The 21,959-nt window shown below is 44.8% G+C and overlaps 1 protein-coding gene across 4 annotated transcripts in view; it reads right to left on the bottom strand.

Annotated features, from left to right (window-relative positions):
- Positions 1-1,692: 1,692 nt before the first annotated feature.
- Positions 1,693-21,959, bottom strand: part of GGPS1 (geranylgeranyl diphosphate synthase 1) — a 37,106-nt gene continuing 16,839 nt past the window's right edge. For 2 of the 4 annotated variants that reach the window (XM_077289133.1, XM_077289131.1), the window contains exons 2-4: positions 6,713-6,794; positions 3,231-3,301; positions 1,693-2,798 (exon numbers count right to left, since the gene is read on the bottom strand). In XM_077289133.1, coding sequence (XP_077145248.1) covers positions 2,040-2,798; positions 3,231-3,301; positions 6,713-6,776 — 894 coding nt within the window. In that variant the 5' untranslated portion in view covers positions 6,777-6,794 and the 3' untranslated portion in view covers positions 1,693-2,039. Of the gene's footprint in view, positions 2,799-3,230; positions 3,302-6,702; positions 6,809-21,959 lie in introns of those variants that run through there. The other 2 variants (XM_077289132.1, XM_077289134.1) reach the window with 2 other exon arrangements.

Raw genomic sequence — 21,959 nt, 5'->3', positions numbered from 1 at the left:
ATGTCATTGGGATTTTTTTGATGACGTAGAGGGCCCTTTGAACATGTAGCCCGACCCTCTTTTATCTTTAAAGTCCCAATTTCTCCTATCTCCTGGGGGGCGACCTCTATTAAATCTTCTGCTCCGAAAGAAAGGCTTTTTGTGTTCTCTAGGGAAACTGGGAAAGCTTTTCTTTTTGTCCCCTGCTTATTCCAAGATTTCTTCTAATCTTTTTACCAAAAAGAATTGACCGTCACACAGGATGGAACAGAGTTTATGTTTGGATGGTAAATCCCCCGGACATCCTTTGAGCCACAGGGCTCTTCCTGCTGCATTGGAAAAGCCCACTGCTCTGGATGTTAATCTTGCAGAATCTGCTGAGGAATCTGCTAAGAAAGCTGCTGCTCCATGCACTAAGGTCATATTCGCTAGGATGTCATCTCTTGGTACTTTATCCCTTAGCTGATCCTCTATCTGCTGTAGCCAGATCATGAGAGCATGGGCAGTACATGTCCCAGCTATTGCTGGTTTTAATCCCCCTGACGATGCTTCCCAGATGTGTCTTAAACGTCATCTGCTTTATTGTCAAGCGGGTCCTTTAGTATGCCCGAGTCCTCTAATGGAAGGGATGATTTTTTTTAAAGATCTAGCCATGGGGCCATTAATTTTAGGGATTTTTTCCCAAGTTTCAGAGTCTCTTCTCAAAGGGGTACCTCCTCTTTGATGAAGAAGGTAAAGTACTCGACCTCTCAGGGTTTTTTCCACTCTTTATCAATGCCTTTATTTTCGCATTCACAGGGAACGTGCATTTTTTTTTCCTCCGAACATAAGGAGGCTGGACAGATGCACGTACAACATCCCTTCTGGATGCCGAGGAGTCTTGCCGGACAGGACGACTGCCGCTCCTACCACTTGAGCGGCTACTTTTCCTGGTATGCTAGTGGCTCGGCAAGGCATCTGGCGAGAGCTCCCGCTGTGACAGCGGCTGCTGCTGCTCATGCTGTCCCACTTCCATGATGAAGCTCTGGGCATGAGTGCATCTTCTGTGGTCATCACCCGTTATGAGGGATCCAATGCACTTCCCCACCTCCTCCGGTTCCCAATGATTGTCCCTCCCCCCTCTGCTATGCCACCGGGATAGTTTTTGCCAGCGTTTCTTCTTGGGCGGCGCCATCTTGGATCTGGTGCCCGACCCGATGTCATGTGGGCACGCCCACTCCCAGCGTGCCTTGCACGTGACGTCAGACACGTGACCCAGAAGCGGCTGCCCCTCCTGGACACCGGCAGAGTGGGGAGGGCGGCGCGGCAGCCACGGAGGAGCCCTGGACACCCGACCATGCTACACAGATGCTCGATTGGACGCTGACACCCAGAGGACCCGCAGACAGTGCCTCCAACACCCGAAGACAAGCGCACAGGCCTTGCCTGTTCTTCCATGCCGGGACGGGAGTGGGTAAGTAGAAAAAGATCTTCCGCCGTGTTCAGCACGAGGGTCCCCATCAGGACAGGAAACCCAACTGAAGCGAGAGAGAGGTACCACCCTTTTATTTTTCGCAGAGTTCCGGTCCTGACTGGGCGGATCCCCTCTCACAGGTGTGCTGTCATGGGGGAAGGGAAAAATAATGCAGTAATAAATCAGGTCCTAATCAACTTTCTTAGCCACACTTCACAGCTTACAGAAGAAAAATAAGAAAAAAAACAAAAACACAGATTTTGACAGGCAGGTTTTAATGGTTATTTATTCTTTTTACAATAAGCACAGTTATAGTTTGGAGAAGATCCCCAGGCCTAACTTGTATATACAGTGAAACCTCTGAGATATGCCACCTTTTTATCTAGGCCAGATTTTTTATTCAAATATATCATACATATTTTTGCAACCTCAGATGTTTCACTGGAATGCCTAAGTGGGGGAAAAATAAATTATAATAAACTAACATTGTGTAAATATTCTAAAAGTAGTTTTTTTAATTTGTAATTTTACATTACAGATAGAAATGCAAACAGTATGGATTAAAGTGATAGGCTTGTATTAATATAAGCAATTTGCTGTCATGTTACTATGATGGATTTTTATACATGCTGCTAAGTTGTTCTATTATTGAAACTAACTCTGGGTTTCCTCCTAGAGATCTGATGAGTCCATAGGCTTCATTTTCTAATTCTTGTAAGGTTTGCTTTGTATATTCAAAAGAGCCCACCTTTTCAAGGTAGTGAACACAGTATTTTTTGATGTCTACATTTTCTGTCCTTTGTCGCAATATGTTTTGAACCTGAGTGCTTTCAGGCCTTGACCAGATAGCATGAATTGTAGGAAAGGAAAACTTGCCTTCTGTCAAATCTTCACAAAAGCTTTTGTTTTCACTATACTCTTTGGAGTGTAAATTTGCATAATCATCTCTGATTTGAAAGAAAAGTCCAAGAGTATTTAACAATGGCTTTAAATCTTTGTCATATGAAGAAAACAACTGCATTAAGCCAATAGCTAATCCAAAGAGACCCCCTGTTTTCTGCAACACCATCGCTTTATATTCTGATTCTGTTGGACATGTATATGTATCTCTCCAGTAAATGTCTAGGCCTTGGCCACGATGAAGTTCAAGTAATTGCTGGGTAAACACATGGACAGCTTGTGGATGATTAAGAGTTAAAACTTTCTCCAAACCAAGAAAGTAAACATAATTTGCAGAATTAATAACTGATGGAACCCCATATATGCTATGAGCAACAGGAAAACCCCGGCGAAGCTTGGAATTGTCTTCAATGTCATCAATAAGTAGACTAGCATTGTGCAACATCTCTGTAACTTCAATGATTACCTAGTAGTGAAAGAAAAAATATTCTTATTCAAAATGAAGATACCCAAATCACAAACAGAAATATGTATACAGGGAGATTCTAAAAGATTCATAAAGTTTTGCATTCATTTTATCGCATACGATACCACTGTCACCCATATGTAATAACTATCGAAAGGCCACATCTCAGAGTTTGCAACTCAAGCATGCAGACTCCCTTGCGACTCACTAGGTGACAGGGCGGCATCAGATCACAAAATGGCGACGATGCAAGAAAAAGAATTTGTGTTTTATAATACGAGACGTGCAAGTCAATTGTTACCGTGCAGCGAGCGTTCCGAAGACAGTATGAAAGTGACCCACCTGGTCACCAGAGCATTCTGCGGTGGCATCAACAATTTAAGGAATATGGTCGAGTGAATCATTGCAGGAATGCTTAAAGTATATCCATACCTGTGTTTTATCTTCTGGAACATTCAACCAGTGGTTGAAAGCCTGAGACAACTTTGTCCTGATCTGCTTACCTGGAAAAAGAGTACAAAATATTTTTATCACAGCCCAGCAAATATATTTTTCCCTAGAAATTTGTACAAATTTACTACTGAAGCCGATAGAAGATGTGGTATGACAAAACATGTTAAGTTTCTTTTCTTTCGCCAGTCAACAAAAAAGCAGGAACTTGAAGAAGCACTCCCATTAGCTTTTTCCCCCTAAACCAGTGTTAATGTTAGTGTTGTGCCAGTGTGTTAATAAATTCACCGAATGCCATCTTCTCCGGAATCCCAGTTCTGGTCCGGTCCACTTCAGACTCACCTGACAATGATTCAGATGCTTGAGATTACACTGCACTCTGCGTGACCTAGAAGTGACTTACAATGTAAGCCTATGGAGTATCAGAAGGCTTACATTATAAAAGAATTCTGGGTCACACATCGAACACAGTGATCTGGAGATTCTGAGTGTGACTCAGTAGTGGAATGGCATGGGATACCAGAAAAGACAGCGATCGGTAAATACATTAAAGGGAAGGTGCTGTGATTTAAATTTTAGTATTAATAATTATTGATTATATAATTAATTATTTTTAACAGAAAATTAAATGAACTACTTTAATATTTTTTTAATTATTAACTTTTACTTTTGCCACTGGGGGCTATCATTTTCATTAGTGTGGGATTAAGTGTCTAGGCACGACACTTGAACACCTCACTTACGGCAGCCATGGGCATAAGAGACTGCAGTCGGACACCGACGGCATCTCTTGCATTGAGGCCGCTCCTCCTGCCTCTTAGCTGTAACCTGGACACACCCTCTGGGCTGTCTAGGTCACAGCTGTGGGAGGAGATTGCGGCCATTTTGTTGTAGCCCGCAGCATATGCTGTGGGCTTTATTTTCCCCTTTCACCCGTTGCACTGCTGAGAAGCGAGGGTCCGGATTAAGTATCTGCAGCGGGGAGCAGTGATCACAGCCTGTAATTAGTATTACAGTACAGGCTGCAATTACCACTCACTGCCGATCTGTTCAGAGCACAGCAGGGAGATAGTCACACTGCTGTGCCCTGAACAGGATGCAGCACTTCCTGGAAGAGGAGGGAAGGTAAGTACAAGCTTTTTTTTTTTCCGATGGATTGTATAGATGGAGAGCCATGTATACCAGGATGGCTGGCTGGCTAGGGGGGCATATGCCAGGCTTACTGGCTAGCTAGGGCAGCAAGTATCCCAGGCTGGCTGGCAGGGAGGCCGTGTGTACCAAGCTCGCTGGCTGGGGGGGCCCATGTATGCTAGGCAGGCTGGCTGAGGGGGGCCATGTATGTCAGGCTGGCTGGCTGGGGAGGCATGTATACCAGGATGGCTGGCTGGCTGGGGGGGCCATGTATGCAAGGCTGGCTGGCAGGGAGGCATGTATACCAGGATGGCTAGCTGATAGGGGGGGGCATGCATGCCAGGCTGGCTGGCTAGCGGGGGGCATGTATGCCAGGCTGGCTGGCTAGGGGGCCCTTGTATTCCAGGCTAGCTGGCTGAGTGGGGGGGGGGCATGTATGCCAAGCCGGCTGAGTGGGGGGGGGGGGGGAGCAAAGTACGCCAGGCTGGCTGGTTGCAGGGTAGACCATGTCTGCCAGGCTAGAGGGGTCATTATACTTTATTTTCCTTAGGCTGCCGTCACACTAGCAGTATTTGGTCAGTATTTTACATCAGTATTTGTAAGCCAAAACCAGGAGTGGAACAATTAGAGGAAAAGTATAATAGAAACATATGCACCACTTCAGCATTTATCACCCACTCCTGGTTTTGGCTTACAAATACTGATGTAAAATACAGACCAAATACTGCTAGTGTGACGGCAGCCTTATACAGTGTGTTTGTGAGCGTGCGCGAGTGTGAGCGTGCATGTGTATTCCCCAATTTATGATACAGCGAGCAGCACCAACTAACAGAATTGTTGCTGCCTGCCATCCTCGGTGACAGTCTACTTGTCAGTGTAACTTTGCAGTCACTCGTAATGTGAGATAATTGTACACTACGTTTTTGTGTCAAATTTCAGTAGCTGCTCTCCTTAGTGTTTAAAAGTGGAAATACCAAATTTTTAAAATTTTTCATATTTTACTAAATTATAAACAAATATTTAACAAAATTTAAACATTACATTTTTTTCTATTGCTGAACAAAATAAATTTTTGATGTCACATTCCCTTTAACACTACACTAACATTTAAGAAGAAAAAAAAAAAAAAAAAAAAAAAAAAAAAAAAAAGTTAAATGCGAGTGCTTCTTTAAAGGCTACCCATACTCGTTAGATAACAGATGGCTGAACGCTCAGCTTTATTTTTTCAACTAGATGTGGCCCGATTTTAACGCATTGGGTATTCTAGAATATGTATGTAGTTTATTTATGAAGATTTTAGAATACAATGAATACACAGGATTCGGCTGGCCGGGTGCGACCAATTAGCGAAGCGTGGTTCAAATCCCGCGCCAATTCGCGGCTGGAGTGCGCCCGTCGCTGATTGTTCACGGCCGGCCACACAGTATATAGCACAGCCACGTAGTATATAACAGCCCACGTAGCATATAACACTGCCACGTAGTATATAAAAATGTGGGCACCATATCCCTGTTAGAAAAATAATTAAAATAAAAAATAGTTATATACTCACCCTCCAGCAGCCCCCGGTTTCAGCCCAGGCCTTTCCTGCTCCGGTCCCAAGAATGCATTGCGGCAATAGCACGTGATGATGTAGTGGTCTCGCAGCACCGCTACATCATCCCCAGTCATTGCCACATTGCATTCTGGGGACCAGAGCGGCGCGCGAGGAGCGGGAAAGGCCTGGGCTGGATCCGGGGGCCGCCGGATGGTGAGTAGATAATGATTTTTTATTATTTTTAACATTATATGTTTTTACTATTGATGCTGCATAGGCAGCATCAATAGTACAATAGTAAAAAGTTGGTCACACAAAGGGTTAATGGCAGCGTTAACGGACTGCCTTACACCACGTTATGCCGCGGTGTAAGGCAGTCCGGTTAACGCTATGTAGGCGCTGACCGGGGGGCTTGTATGGAGGGGGCACTAACTGCAAGGGAGTAGGGAGGGGCTAATTTGCGGCCTGACTGTGCCCGTGGCTGATTGGTCACGACCAATCAGCGACGCAAGATTTCCGTGACAGACAGACAAAGACGGAAGTGACCCTTAGACAATTATATAGCAGATAGCAGTCTCTCCAGAAACCTGCATGAAAGTTCAGCATACTCACTATATGGTCAGCAGATCCAGAAATAAAAGAAAAAAAAAACTAAGTGGATTGTGACAAATTTTGTTTACTCATAATGCGGGACTGCAGAGAGTTTGATGCACACATCCACCAAACCTGCTATTGCATAAAATATACATATACTGTGCAAGCATAAAAGAAAATGCATGAACATACAGCAAAATACCTGGCAGTTGAAGCAAGTATTTGTAAGGTTCAAGCAGGATTCTTTCTGAGGAGCTGGCCATCATATTGTTTTATCCTGAGATCTGTGTGAAGGAAACTGGGAAAATAAATAAATAAATAAAAACCCAAAAACCTGCAGTATAGAAAACAAGAATTAAGAAATTAGAATCAAATCAATCTGTAAAATATGAGTAGTGGCTACTATACTCATTTTACAGTGTAGTTTTTGTAAGTGACAGGTGTGAAATGCAAAAGTATTACACCTTACCCAGGCGGTTTAACCCCTTTACCCCCCCCCCCCCCCCCAGGTGGTTTGCACCTTCCTGACCACTGTCACTTTATGAGGTAATAACTTTGGAACGCTTCAACGGATCCCAGTGATGCGGTGTTTTGTTTTTTTCATTACATATCGTACATCATGATAGGGGTAAAATTTGGTCGATATCACTTGCGTTCCTGAAAAAAAAACACAAAACGAAAATTTGGCAAAAATTTGGAAAATTTTCCAAATTTGAATTCTTATGCCCTTAAATCAGAGATGTGTCACACAAAATAGTTAATAAATAACATTTCCCACATGTCTACTTTACACCAGTACAATTATTGAAAAAAAAAAAAAAAAAAATGTTGTTTGGAAGTTATAAAGGGTTAAAAGTTGACCAACAATTTCTTATTTTTCCAAAGCTCCAGAAGTATTGTTTCTCCTTACAGAGAGACATGTTAAGCATGCCGAGATGAGGAGACAAAGCTGTAACGCTCCTCTGGGAAATATGCTAATGGTCTCTTCAAAGAGGAAGAGGACTAGAACTCTAGTGCCACCTAGTGGACGTAGCAATCCAAACAGTCAATGTTATAGTCCTCTTCCTCTCTGAAGAGACAATTTGCATATTTCCCAGAGGAGCATTGCAGCTTTAAGTCTCCTCACCTGGACATGCTTAACATGTCACTCTTCGTAAGAAGAAACGATCCTTCTTGGATCCCGGTCAGACGCCTCTAACTCAGCCAAACCAGATCTCCACTTTGCACTGACGAGGGGCAGTACCCCGAAACACAGTGTCTGCAAATTGAGATTCTGGTTTGGTTTTTATCCTAAGTCACTTGATAAGGCTTGTTTAAAGGGACTCTGTCACCTGAATTTGGAGGGAACAATTTTCAGTCATATGGGCGGGGTTTTCGGGTGTTTGATTCACCCTTTCCTTACCCGCTGGCTGCAATATTGGATTGAAGTTCATTCTCTGTCCTCCGTAGTACATGCCTGCACAAGGCAATCTTGCCTTACGCAGGCGTGTACTACGGAGGACAGAGAATGAACTTCAATCCAATATTGCAGCCAGCATGCAGCCAGCGGGTAAGGAAAGGGTGAATCAAACACCCGAAAACCCCGACCATATATGACTGAAAATTGTTCCCTCCAAATTCAGGTGACAGAGTCCCTTTAAGGGTTGACATTGACTGTTAGGATTGCTACTTCCAATAGGTGGCACTAGAGTTCTAGTCCTCTTCCTCTCTGAAGAGACAATTTGCTTATTTTTCCAACAAAATTTACAAAACCATTTTTTTATGGACCACATTACATTTGAAGTGACCGAGGGGTCCATATGATACAAAATACCAAAAGGTGACATTCTAAAAAAAACGCACACCTCAAGGTGCTCAAAACCACAGTCAAGAAGTGTATTAACCTTTCAGGTGCCTCACGGGAATTTTTGAAATGTGGGATGGAAAAAAAAAAAAAAGGGAAAATTTAACCTCCCCCCCCCCCCCCCTAAAAATTTTTTTACTTTACATCCCATTTTTTCCCCCCCGCAAGGGTAACAGGAAAAATGGACCCCAAAATTTGTTGTGCAATTTCTCCTGAGCATGCCTATACTCCATGTCTGAGGGAAGATCACCGTTTGGGCACTAGGCAGAGCTTGGAAGGGAAAGAGTGCCATATAACTTTTTGAATGCAAAATTTGCTGGAACAATTAGCGAACACCATGTTACATTTGGAGAGCCCCTGATGTGCTTAAAACAGTAAAAATCCCCAACAAGTGACACCATTTTGGAAACTAGAGCACTCAGGGAACTTATCTAACTAGATGTGAGCACATTAAACCCCCAGGTGCTTTGCAGAAGTTTATAACGTTGAGCTGTGAATTACATTTTTCCCACAAAAGTGTTATTTTAGCACCAATTTTTTTTTAATTTTAACAAGGGTAACAGGAGAAATAGCGCCATACAATTTGGTGGGCAATTTCTCCTGAGTACGCAGATACTCCACATGTGGGGAAAACTACTTTTGGGGCACAGCTTAGATTTTGCTGGAATGGTTGGAGGGTGCCATGCCACATTGGCAGAGCCACTGAGGTGCCAGAACAACAGAATTTCCCCCCCATATGTGACCTCATTGAAAACAAACTACACTCCCCAATGAATTCACCTAGGGATGCAGTGATCATACTGGCACCACGTGCCCAACAGAATTTTATGCCATTGAATGTTGAAAAAAGTGTTAGCTACTCACTGGTTAACGGTATTTTTCGGAGTCCATAACAGCACCACCTGAGAGAGGGGATCTGCTTTGCATGAACAGGAAACCTACAGATACATAAGGGCGGTACCTCTCCCACGCATCAGTTGGTTTACAGAGCACAAGAGGACCACTAAGGTTAATGACATGATTTATGCACAATAATATTACTACTAATGATTTACCACGTGTGGATCTTAAGAGGAAGAGGTGCACACCCAGAACAAAAGAAAGGGAGGGAATCTACAGGTGCTGTCATGGACTCCGAAAAATATCGTTAACCGGTGAGTAACAGACTTTATTCGATCATCCATGACAGCACCACGAGAGAATTACAGAGGTTAATAACTAATTAGGGAGGGACTACAGCCTGCAGCACCCTTACACCAAAGAAGAGGTCTGAGGAAGCACCCAGATCTAGTCTGTAATGATTGAAAAGTGTGCTTGGAGAGGACCAAGTAGCAGCCTTACATATTTGGTCAATCGAAACCTCTGATCTCTCCGCCCACGAGGCTGCCATGGCTCTAGTGGAATGCACCCTCAGTTCTCCAGGTGCTGACCTGCCGTTTGAGATGTATGCTAGTGAAAGAGTCTCCCTGATCCACCTAGCCAGCGTGCTTTTTGATGCCCTAAGGCCCTTCCTAGTGCCCTGATAGGTGACAAACAGGGCTTTATTTTTTTCCAGGGATCAGTAACCGCTAGGTATTCTAGGAGACATCTCCTAATTTCTAGGGTGTGTAGTTTTTCTTTTTCGTTACTAGGATTAGGGAGGAAGGATGGAAGAACTATTTCCTGCGTCCTAAGAAATCTGGAAACTACCTAAGGGTATGTGTCCACGTTCAGGATTGCATCAGGATTTGATCAGGATTTTCCATCAGTATTTGTAAGCCAAAACCAGGACTGGAACAATTAGAGGAAAAGTATAACAGAAACATATGCACCACTTCTGCATTTATCACCCACTCCTGGTTTTGGCTTACAAATACTGATGAAAAATCCTGACCAAATCCTGATGCAATCCTGAACGTGGACACATACCCTTAGGAAGGCATGCTGGATCAGGTGAAAGTATTACCCTATCATCTCTAAATTGCATATAAGGAGGAAGCCTGGATAACGCCTGGATGTCACTCACTCTACGAGCTGACATTAGGACTGCCAGGAAGGCTACCCCGAGGGACAGGTTTTTTTATGGAGGTCGATGAAATCGGTTCAAATGGAGCCTCTGTCATGGCCGTGAGGACCAAGTTGAAATCCCACAGCATGACCCCATCTTTCACTACTGGTTTGGACCTACTTGCCGCTTTAATGAACCTACCAATCCAGTAATTACCGGCAATGTTGCAGCCAAAGAGGATCCCTAAAGGTACCGTCACACTAGGCGATATCGCCAGCGATCCGTGACGTTGCAGCGACCTGGATAGCGATATCGCTGTATTTGACACGCAGCAGCGATCTGGATCCCGCTGTGAAATTGCTGGTCGCTGCTAGAAGGTCTGCACTTTATTTGGTCGCTAGGTCGCCGTGTATCGCCGTGTTTGACAGCAAAAGCAAGGATACCAGCGATATTTTACACTGGTAACCAGGGTAAACATCGGGTTACTAAGCGCAGGGCCGCTTAGTAACCCGATGTTTACCCTGGTTACCAGCGTAAAAGTTAAAAAAACAAACAGCACATACTCACCAGCGCGTCCCCCAGCCTCTGCTTCCTGACACTGACTGAGCGCCGGCCCTAAACTGAAAGTGAAAGCACAGCGGTGACGTCACCGCTGTGCTGTTAGGGCCGGAGCTCAGTCAGTGTCAGGAAGCAGAGGCTGGGGGACGCGCTGGTGAGTATGTGCTGTTTGTTTTTTTAACTTTTACGCTGGTAACCAGGGTAAACATCGGGTTACTAAGCGCGGCCCTGCGCTTAGTAACCCGATGCTTACCCTGGTTACCCGGGGACCTCGGCATCGTTGGTCGCTGGAGAGCGGTCTGTGTGACAGCTCCCCAGCGACCAAACAGCGACGCTGCAGCGATCGGCATCGCTGTCGCCATCGCTGCAGCGTCGCTTAATGTGACGGTACCTTAAGGCTGACACCTGAACTTTAAGAGTGCTAGAGGATAATCCCATGTCTAGACCTTTTTGTAGGAATTCTAGAATCTGGTTTATTTGTGCTGATTGACCAGCTACCACCCCTGAGTTCTGAAAGAACCTTTTCCAGATTCTAATGTAAATTTGGGTTGTGATTATTTTTCTGCTTTTAAGCAGGGTATTAATCAAGCCTGGGGAGAAACCTCTATCTTTTAGCAGTGACTGTTTGATAGACTGGGCCCTGGGATAGGAGATCCGGGATGTCTGGTAGGACCCATGGGTTGAACACCGACATGGTCCTGAGGAATGAGAACCATGCCCTCCTGGGCCAAAATGGGGCGATTACTATAATCTTTGCCTTGTCCTTCCTGATTTTCCTCATCTCCAGAGGTAGTAGAGACAGGGGAGGGAAGGTATATGCTAGCCTGAAGTTCCATTTTATCAAAAAAGAGTCTACTGCAAATGGATCTTCTCTGGGATTCAGTGAGCAAGATCATCTCACTTTCTTGTTCTCCCTGGTGGCGAAGAGATCCACCTCTGGTTGACCGCACTTTTGCACAACCAGGTCGAAGATGGAGGTTTTTAGGGACCATTCACCTTGTCTTAGAAGGTTGCGGCTTAAGTAATCCGCTGTAGTGTTTTCTCTTCCTTTTATATGTAGCGCAGTTAAAGACAGAAAATGCTGCTCTGCCAGTTGGAACAAACGATCTGCTACATTCATCAGTGGTCTGGAACGAGTCCCACCTTGGTGATTGATATACGCCACGGTGACCTGATTGTCGGAGAACACCTGTACGTGACGACCCTGTAGATACACAAGGAGTCTCTTAGCCGCCTGTTCCACTGCTGTTAATTCTTTCAGGTTAGAGGACATTACTATCTGATGATGCTCCCAAAGTCCCTGGACTAAAACTTCACCCATATGAGCCCCTCAACCGGAAGGGCTTGCATCAGTGGTGACTATACGGGTTACGTTATATTCCCAGGGGACCCCTCTGGATAGACTTTCTTTCTAGCCACCAATCAAGGGAATTTATAGTGTTTCGGGATAAAGTTAGCTGGCCTTCTAGGTAACCCCTCAAAGTTTTTTGACGTAACAAAACCTTGCCCTGTAGTTTCCTTGTATGGAACTAGGCACACCGGACCGCAGGAATACAGGACGAGAGAGAGCCTAAAAGAGACATGGCTTTCCTGAGGGACATGGTGGGGTTATTGGAGGTATTCAGGACCTGATAGTCCAGGCGAACTAATTTTTTGGGAGGCAGACGGCATTCCTGATTCTGGGAATCTAAGATAAGGCCTAATAATTGATGAACTCATGGGCTGCAGTCGGGATTTTTTGATGTTTAGCAGCCACCCTAACCGGCAGTCATTACTTTTTGTAATTTCTCCAAACAATGATCCACTGTTTTGCCTATAATAAAGGAAGTCATCGAGGTAGGGGATCACCAGAATGTCATACTCATGCAGATGGGCCATAACCTCGGTTATAACTTTAGTGAATACCCGGGGGCGACTGCAATACCAAAGGGAAGGGCACCATACTGAAAATGTCAGACCGATCCTTCTAAATGGACCGCTACTCTAAGTTATCGCTGGTGAGCTGCATAAATTGGTATATGGTAGTAGGTGTCCTTTAGATCCCAGACCACCGTAACGCAGTTTTTAATCAACAATTTTATTGTGGAATTGATGGTTTCTATTTTGAATGGCCGTATGATCAAAAATTCATTGAGAGCTTTAAGATTAATTATAGTCCTAAAGGAGCCGTCCGGCATACGGACAAGGAAAAGAGGGGAATAGAAACCTCTGCCCCTTTCTTCCTCCGGCACTTCTGTCAGAAATTGTTTGCTGCACAGGTCACAAATTTTGGCTTCCAGGGCCGCCTGTTCTGTTGGGGGAAGATCTGAGTGGGGTAATCCTGAACCTGTTTTGGGGGACACAGGAAAATTCTAATTGCAGACCCGTGGCTATCAACCCTAGGATCCAGTTGCTATTGGAAATCAGGGACCAGGCCGGGTAGAAGGCAGTTAGCCTACCTCCTACCGGAGCGGCTAGTAATTGGGGTAGCTTCTTGACCTCACGAGATGGTTCCTGGCGCCCCCCTCCTCCAAACATAAATCCAGTACCTCTCCTCCTTTTTTCATCCCATCTGCCTTGATCTCTGGACGACCTTCTACAAAAAAAATCTTTTCCCGGTAAAGGGACGTCTATAACAAGGGGTCGGCAGACTGGGAAATTTCTTTCTTGTCTCTAGCTTTTTCTAAAAGTGCGTCCAGAACTGGGCCGAACAGATATTCTCCCTCACACGGGATAGAGCAAAGATGGGATCTGACCTGGATGTCCCCTGGCCAACACTTTAGCCATAGAGCCCTACGAGCCGCATTTGATAGTCCTGCGGCCCTGGCTGCCATCCTTGCTGAGCCTGCCGAAGCATCGGCTAGAAAGGCTGCGGCATACTGGATTATTGGCAGGAGCTTCAGGATGGATTCCCTCGAGGCTCAGTCTTCTAGCTGGGATTTATGTTGATCCAGCCAGACCATCATGGATCTGGCTGTGCACGTTGCAGCCACTGCTGGTCTTAGAGCACCAGCCGACATACCCCATGTCGCTTTTACAAATGAATGTAGGATAGCTGCGGAGACACCATCACGTGTTTCTCAACGCAAGCAGTGAATAGCCAAACCTTTCCCCGGGAAGGAACAACCACGGGAAGGGCAGCATCCAATAAAGGAAAACCACCTATGCCAAGCATGGTATCCATCCACAGACAGCTGTTTCGGGGTTTATTGGATGCTGCCCTTCCCGTGGTTGTTCCTTCCCGGGGAAAGGTCTGGCTATTCACTGCTTGCGTTGAGAAACACGTGATGATGTCTCCGCAGCTATCCTACATGCGTTTGCATATTTCCCATAAGGGATGGGGGCAGTGTTCTGGATCACTGCGTTGAGAAACGTGATTGTGTCTCCGCGGTGTTGGATGTTTTGGTCTCCCCGGGGCCAATCATCTGTGCCTTTACAGGCCTTTACAAATGAGTCTGCTTTCTTGTCAAGCGGATCTTTTAAGGAGGCCATATCATCAAAGGGAATGTAGGATTTTTTGGAAGCTTTAGCCACAGCTGCGTCTAGCTTCGGTGCTTTATCCCATCTGTTCACCAATGGGTCCTCGAAGGGATATCTCCGTTTGAAGGCTGGTGGTAGGGGGCCCTTCTTTTCTGGCTTTTTCCACTCTATCAGGTTCAGAACGTTGTCATTTAGTGGAAAGGATTTGTGTTTCCTTGGGTCTAGGCCGCCGAACATCAGGTCCTGTGCAGAAAGTTCCGGTTTTGCGTTAGCTACCCCCATAGTGGACCTTACGGATTTAACCAGTTTGTCTATTTGATCCAGGGGAAAGCAAAAATGGTTGGAGTCCTCTTCTGAAGACGATGCGGAGGAGGCAGAGGCTTCTGAATAATAATTCACCTTTCCTAGGGGCAGCTGAAGACTCCGACCCCGAGAAACTTGTTTCTCTTTTCCTTTTAGAAGATTCCCTTGAGATAGGGATTTTAGGGAATCCTTAACGTCTCTCCTAAAAATTTCCCTATTTGCGGTGAAGACAGGGGTTTCTTCAGCCACCTGTAGAAGTGGGGAAAAGTATTAGGGACTATGCAATTAACTAGGGACTACTGCTTTTTTTTTTTTTTTTTTTTTTTTTTTTTTAAACTTCCTACTGTCTGTCGCACACATGGCTGACATAACTTCTTAGGGCATGCATCTGGCAAGGGACAACTACAAAGGCACATTCATTGTTTTTTGTTTTACCAGAGCATTTCTTCCCCTAGAGAAAGAAAATATAAGGAAAAAGAAACTGCATCAGGGTACATTCACGGAGATCTTACCCAAGCAGTAGTGGCAGATACCGGATTACTGGGGGAGCGACCTTGCGGCTGGGCTGCCCACTCCGTCCTCGGTTTTTCAGCTGGGGGTTCGCATGGGACCTCTCTGAGGCACGTTCCTGCTCCAGCTGAACCACAGGAGCTTCTGGCTCATCCATTGCTGCTGCAATGGGCCAAAAAGCAGCCCTGCGTCTCAGTGGTTCTTTTGTTGCCCTCCCCGGGTCAGCAGGGTCGTGACCAGGGATTCTGCCCCCTCCCCGTACGGGACACTCCACATCCTCCCCCACTGCCTCTCCCGCTATCCCGGCCACCCGCCCCCACGACACGGTGAAGCCCAGAGCGAGAAGCCGACTGGCACCCGACTTCTGGTCTGGCGTCCAGGCCCCGCCGTCGCGTCACTTCCAGCACCCAGATGAATGCACGGGGATGTGCAGGAGGACAGAGGCACGGCGCCAAGGCCTGGCACAACCCCATCCCCGCGCATGCCATCATGCCACGCCGGCCAAGCCGCAGGATGACCGGCACCAGGAGGAACAGGACGGACCCCGAAGGGGGGAAATACTCACCTACCGGTGCTGGCTCTGGAGAATGCCATCCTCCGGACTCCACCTGCTCCACACACTGTCGTGGAGCCCTGCCGGGCCCACTGTGGTGCTTCCAGGGACCCCGCACTGACCGAGGTAGGAGACCCCCTCGCTACCTGGGTCGGTCAGCCGGCTTGGGAAATCCTGACGGAAAAATGGATGATCTGTAGGGCATCTTGTCCTCCAGGAGCAGGAAACCAACTGATGTGTGGGAGAGGTGCTGCCCTTATGTATCTATAGGTTTCCTGTTCCTGAAGGGCGGATCCCCTCTCAGGTGGTGCTGTCATGGACGATCGAATAAAAAATAAGTTAAATTTTTACTAGTAATGAGCGAATATACTCATTACTCGAGATTTCTCGAGCATGCTCGGGGGTCCTCCGAGTATTTTTTAGTGCTCGGAAATTTCGTTTTTCTTGCCGCAGCTGAATGATTTACATCTGTTAGCCAGCATAAGTACATGTGGGGGTTGCTAGGGAATCTCCACATGTACTACCGGTAACGTGGAAGCCCCCTATATTTCCATTAACAGATGCCTGACATGAATGTGGATTTGCTCTTTTGTGGATTGAGTTGAAGTTTTCATTGGGAATACTTTACATAACATTTGTGATCACATTTATCCTGCGCTGTATGCTGAGTATTTACATCAGGGTTTCCATCTAAATATCCAAGTGAGGTGATTCAGATGAAACCCCCATGGGATCCATACACTATAATGAGGTAGCAGTTACTCCGGACTCCGATTGGCGTCTGTTCATAGTTACATAGTTATTAAGGTTGAAGGAAGACTAAGTCCATCTAGTTCAACCCATAGCCTAACCTAACATGCCCTAACATGTTGATCCAGAGGAAGGCAAAAAAAACCCATGTGGCAAAGAGTAACTCCACCATGGGGAAAAAAATTCCTTCCCGACTCCACATACGGCAATCAGACTAGTTCCCTGGATCAACGCCTTATCAAGGAATCTAGTGTATATACCCTGTAACATTATACTTTTCCAGAAAGGTATCCAGTCCCCTCTTAAATTTAATTAATGAATCACTCATTACAACATCATATGGCAGAGAGTTCCATAGTCTCACTGCTCTTACAGTAAAGAATCCGCGTCTGTTATTATGCTTAAACCTTCTTTCCTCCAGACGTAGAGGATGCCCCCTTGTCCCTGTCTCAGGTCTATGATTAAAAAGATCATCAGAAAGGTCTTTGTACTGTCCCCTCATATATTTATACATTAAAATAAGATCACCCCTTAGTCTTCGTTTTTCCAAACTAAATAGCCCCAAGTGTAATAACCTATCTTGGTATTGCAGACCCCCCAGTCCTCTAATAACCTTGGTCGCTCTTCTCTGCACCCGCTCCAGTTCAGCTATGTCTTTCTTATACACCGGAGACCAGAACTGTGCACAGTATTCTAAGTGTGGTCGAACTAGTGACTTGTATAGAGGTAAAATTATGTTCTCCTCATGAGCATCTATGCCTCTTTTAATACATCCCATTATTTTATTTTACATCTTATTACTTCTACCCAAGTGCATGACCTTACATTTATCCCCATTAAAGCTCATTTGCCATTTATCAGCCCAAGCTTCTAGTTTACATAAATCATCCTGTAATATAAAATTGTCCTCCCCTGTATTGATTACCCTGCAGAGTTTAGTGTCATCTGCAAATATTGAAATTCTACTCTGAATGCCCCCTACAAGGTCATTAATAAATATGTTAAAAAGAAGAGGGCCCAATACTGACCCCTGTGGTACCCCACTGCTAACCGCAACCCAGTCCGAGTGTGCTCCATTAATAACCACCCTTTGTTTCCTATCCCTGAGCCAGCTCTCAACCCACTTACACATATTTTCCCCTATCCCCATTACTCTCATTTTATGTAACAACCTTTTGTGTGGCACCGTATCAAAAGCTTTGGAAAAGTCCATATACACTACGTCCACTGGGTTCCCTTGGTCCAGTCCGGAACTTACCTCTTCATAGAAGCTGATCAAATTAGTCTGACATGAACGGTCCCTAGTAAACCCGTGCTGATACTGGGTCAAGGTTATTCCTCTTCAGATACTCCAGTATAGTATCCCTTAGAATGCCCTCCAGGATTTTACCCACAGTAGAGGTTAAGCTTACTGGCCTATAATTACTGAGTTCAGTTTTTGCCCCTTTTTTGAATATTGGCACCACATTTGCTATACGCCAGTCCTGTGGTACAGACCCTGTTATTATGGAGTCTTTAAAGATTAAAAATAATGGTCTATCAATGACTGTACTTAGTTCCTGCAGTACTCGGGGGTGTATCCCATCCGGGCCCGGAGATTTGTCAATTTTAGTTATTTTTAGACGCCGCTGTACTTCCTGCTGGGTTAAGCAGGTAACATTAAATTGGGAATTATTATCACTTGTCATATTGGCTGCCATGGGATTTTCTTTTGTAAATACTGATGAAAAAAAGTAATTTAGCATATTGGCTTTTTCCTCATCCTCATCCACCATTTCCCCCAGATTATTTTTAAGGGGGCCAACACTGTCATTTTTTAGTTTCTTACTATTTATATAGTTAAAGAATATTTTGGGATTATTTTTACTCTCTCTGGCAATGAGTCTCTCTGTCTCAATCTTTGCATCCTTGATTTGCTTTTTACAGAATTTATTTAATTTTCTGTATTTATTTAATGCCTCCTCACTACCTACTTCCTTTAATTCTCTAAATGCTTTCTTTTTGTCCCTTATTGCGCCCCTTACAGCTCTATTTAGCCATATTGGTTTCCTCCTATTTCTAGTATGTTTATTCCCATACGGTATATACTGTGCACAGGTCCTATCCAGGATGCTAATAAACGTCTCCCATTTTCTTTGTGTATTTTTGTGTCTCAGGATATCGTCCCAGTTAATTGCACCAAGATCCTCTCTCATCCGTTGGAAATTTGCCCTCCTGAAGTTTAGTGTCCTTGTCACCCCCCTACTACCCATCTTATTAAAGGTTACATGAAAACTTATTATTTTGTGATCACTATTCCCCAAGTGACCCCCAACCCTTATATTTGATATGCGGTCTGGCCTGTTGGTTAATATTAGGTCTAGCAGTGCCCCCCTCCTTGTTGCGTCCTGAACCAGTTGTGAAAGGTAATTGTCTCTCATAGTTGTCAAAAACCGATTACCTTTGCTGGAACTGCAGGTTTCTGTTCCCCAATCTATTTCAGGGTAGTTGAAGTCCCCCATAATAATGACTTCTCCTTGAGTCGCAGCTTCATCTATTTGCTTTACGAGGCTATTCTCCATTGCTTCCATTATTTTTGGAGATTTATAACAAATCCCTATCAGTAATTTATTATTTTTTCCCCCTCCCCTTATCTCCACCCACAGGGACTCTACATTTTCATTAAATTCACCTATATTATCACGCAGGATGGGTTTTAAGGAAGATTTTACATATAGACACACCCCTCCCCCTCGCTTATCTGTACGGTCATTTCTGAACAGGCTATAGCCCTGCAAGTTAACAGCCCAGTCATGGCTCTCATCCAGCCACGTCTCAGATATCCCCACCATGTCATAATTATGCTCCAACAACATTAGTTCTAATTCATCCATTTTGTTGGCGAGGCTTCTGGCATTAGTATACATGCACTTGATGTTACTCTCTGTACCTCTATTCTTTCTTAAATTACTAACTGTTCTAACCCCACCCCCCATGCCACCGCCACCCCCAACTTCCTTATTTGTGCCCAGGTCTCTATCTGCACTATCTTCCCCTCCTATAAAATGAATACCCTCCCCCCCAATCCCTAGTTTAAACACTCCTCCAACCTTCTAACCATTTTCTCCCCCAGCACAGCTGCCCTTTCCCCATTGAGGTGCAGCCCGTCCCTAGCGTAGAGCCTGTAGCCAACTGAGAAGTCGGCCCAGTTCTGCAGGAACCCAAACCCCTCCTTCCTACACCAATTCTTGAGCCACTTATTAACCTCCCTAATCTCCCGTTGCCTCTCTGGCGTGGCACGTGGTACAGGCAGTATTTCGGAAAATACCACGTTGGAGGTCCTTGCTTTCAGCTTGCAGCCTAATTCCCTGAAATCATCTTTAAGGACCTTCCACCTACCTCTAACTTTGTCATTTGTGCCAATGTGCACCATGACCGCTGGGTCCTCACCAGCCCCTCCCAGTAATCTGTCCACCCGATCAGCGATGTGTCGGACTCGAGCGCCAGGTAGACAGCACACCGTTCGACGATCCCTGTCTTTGTGACAGATTGCCCTATCTGTTCCCCTAATAATTGAGTCCCCCACTACCAGCACCTGTCTGGCCTGCCATGCTCTCCTATTTCCCTCCTTACTGGAGCAGTCACTGTTCAGCGGTGTCCTTTTCAGAAGTGCACGAAAACTGTGGCCGACTGCACTTTTAGGCTATGTTTCCACATGGCGTACCGGCAGCGCTTTGAAAGCAGCGGATCCCCGCTCCGTCCAAAGTACTGCCGGCTTTTGTATGTGCAGTGATGCCGCATGTGTTCATTGAACACATGTGGAATTACATAGAACAGAGCTATTTATCTTGCGGAGACGCACAATATGTAAGGTATGTTTCCACGTGGCGTATTTGCTGTGGATTGGATGCTGTGTACAGCTGCAGCGTCCAAATGTAACAGCATACTGGATGGGATTTTATGAAATCCCATATCCACTATGCGTACTAAAATGCGTTTACGCACATGCGGCGCATCTTTATAGACCGCAGCATGTCTATTTGGCTATGTTTCCACATGACATACTGGCAGCGCTTTGAACGCAGCAGATCCCCACTCTGTCCAAAGCGTTGCCAGCTTTTGTATGCGGTGATGCTATTTATCTTGTACACAGCGTCTAATCTGCAGCAAATACGCCACGTGGAAACATACCTTTATGCACGCCTAAAATGACGAACACCGCTGGATCATAGGCCAGACAACGTCCTCAGTGCCTCCCCTTGCCTCATTATAGGGAATCTTCCGCCGGTGGTTCCGTCTGAATCACATATTTCAGAGATTATCACAGAATTTTGTGTAAGCACCCATCGCAGGATAAATGTGAGTCAAGCCTTACTGCAACAAACCGTGAGATCTATTTTTTCCTATTAACCCTTATAAAATGTTTGGTGCTAAAACATTTTAGTGGTAAAAATTTAACTATTCTCTCTTATTACCCAATGGTAGAATTCTGTGAGGCACATGTGTCATCATGTTCACTGCCCCTCCAAGTTGAATTATTTGGCGTGGGTGAGGGGTGTCTAGCTTCCAAAAAGGAGTCACTTATGGGATGTTCTGCTGTTTTGGCAACTCAGGATCTTGGAAGAAGCTGGCGGCGCAACGAGCGTCGGGGTGAGGGGACGCCGAGCAGACTTACAGGACCTCTAGCTGCCAGTAATGTTACCTCTATCTTTAAGAATATAATTATTGTGGGCAGCATTGACTATCTCTCTTATAGCTATTATAGCATGAATATTGCATTTGATCTTTTTGGATAGGTAATTCCGTACCTGCCTATGAGGGGCATCCAAACTGAGACATAACTTGTGCACAGTCTCATTTACTATAATAATTTTTATTCTACATTGATCGCTTTTTTTGGCACATGATTTGTATAGTATTGGTTATTTTGATCAATTTTGGTACAATATTCCCTCTCACCCATTTTTCTACTTTGTGCCCCTTGATGGTATTTTTTTTTTTTTTTTTATATATATGGTATTTTTAATTGATATTTAATAAAGTTGAATTTTACATTTACCTGTATTGGATCTCTTCATATTACCACGGGTATGACACAAATTAGAATTTTTTGTTGTTGAAGTGCCAACTACTACTTGGACAAACTTTGTTGCTATAATTCATGATCTCTACCAATGTGACATGGCTCCCACAAACTATTGCAGCAAAATCTGAACTCCATTATTGTGCTTCTTTCCTTCTGAGCTTTGCACTGTGCTTCAAAAGAATTTTTTGACCATATGTGGTTATCGGTGTACTAAGAAGAAATTATTTAACAAATTTTACTGTTCATTTTTCCTATACTTTTTGAAAAAAATTAAAAACTTGGGGCCAAAGTAACATGTACAGTATTTTTCAGATTACAAGATGCACCCCAAATTTTGAGGAGAAATATAGGAAAAAATGTTTTTTATTAAAGGGTCGCTGCTGGAGGAGGTAGGAGTGGGGTGATGCTGCAGGCTGGGTTG

Source organism: Ranitomeya variabilis, chromosome 2, assembly GCF_051348905.1.
Source record: "Ranitomeya variabilis isolate aRanVar5 chromosome 2, aRanVar5.hap1, whole genome shotgun sequence".
NCBI lineage: Eukaryota > Metazoa > Chordata > Amphibia > Anura > Dendrobatidae > Ranitomeya > Ranitomeya variabilis.
Note: the sequence above shows the minus strand (reverse complement) of the source record. Positions and strands in the feature narration are given on the sequence as shown.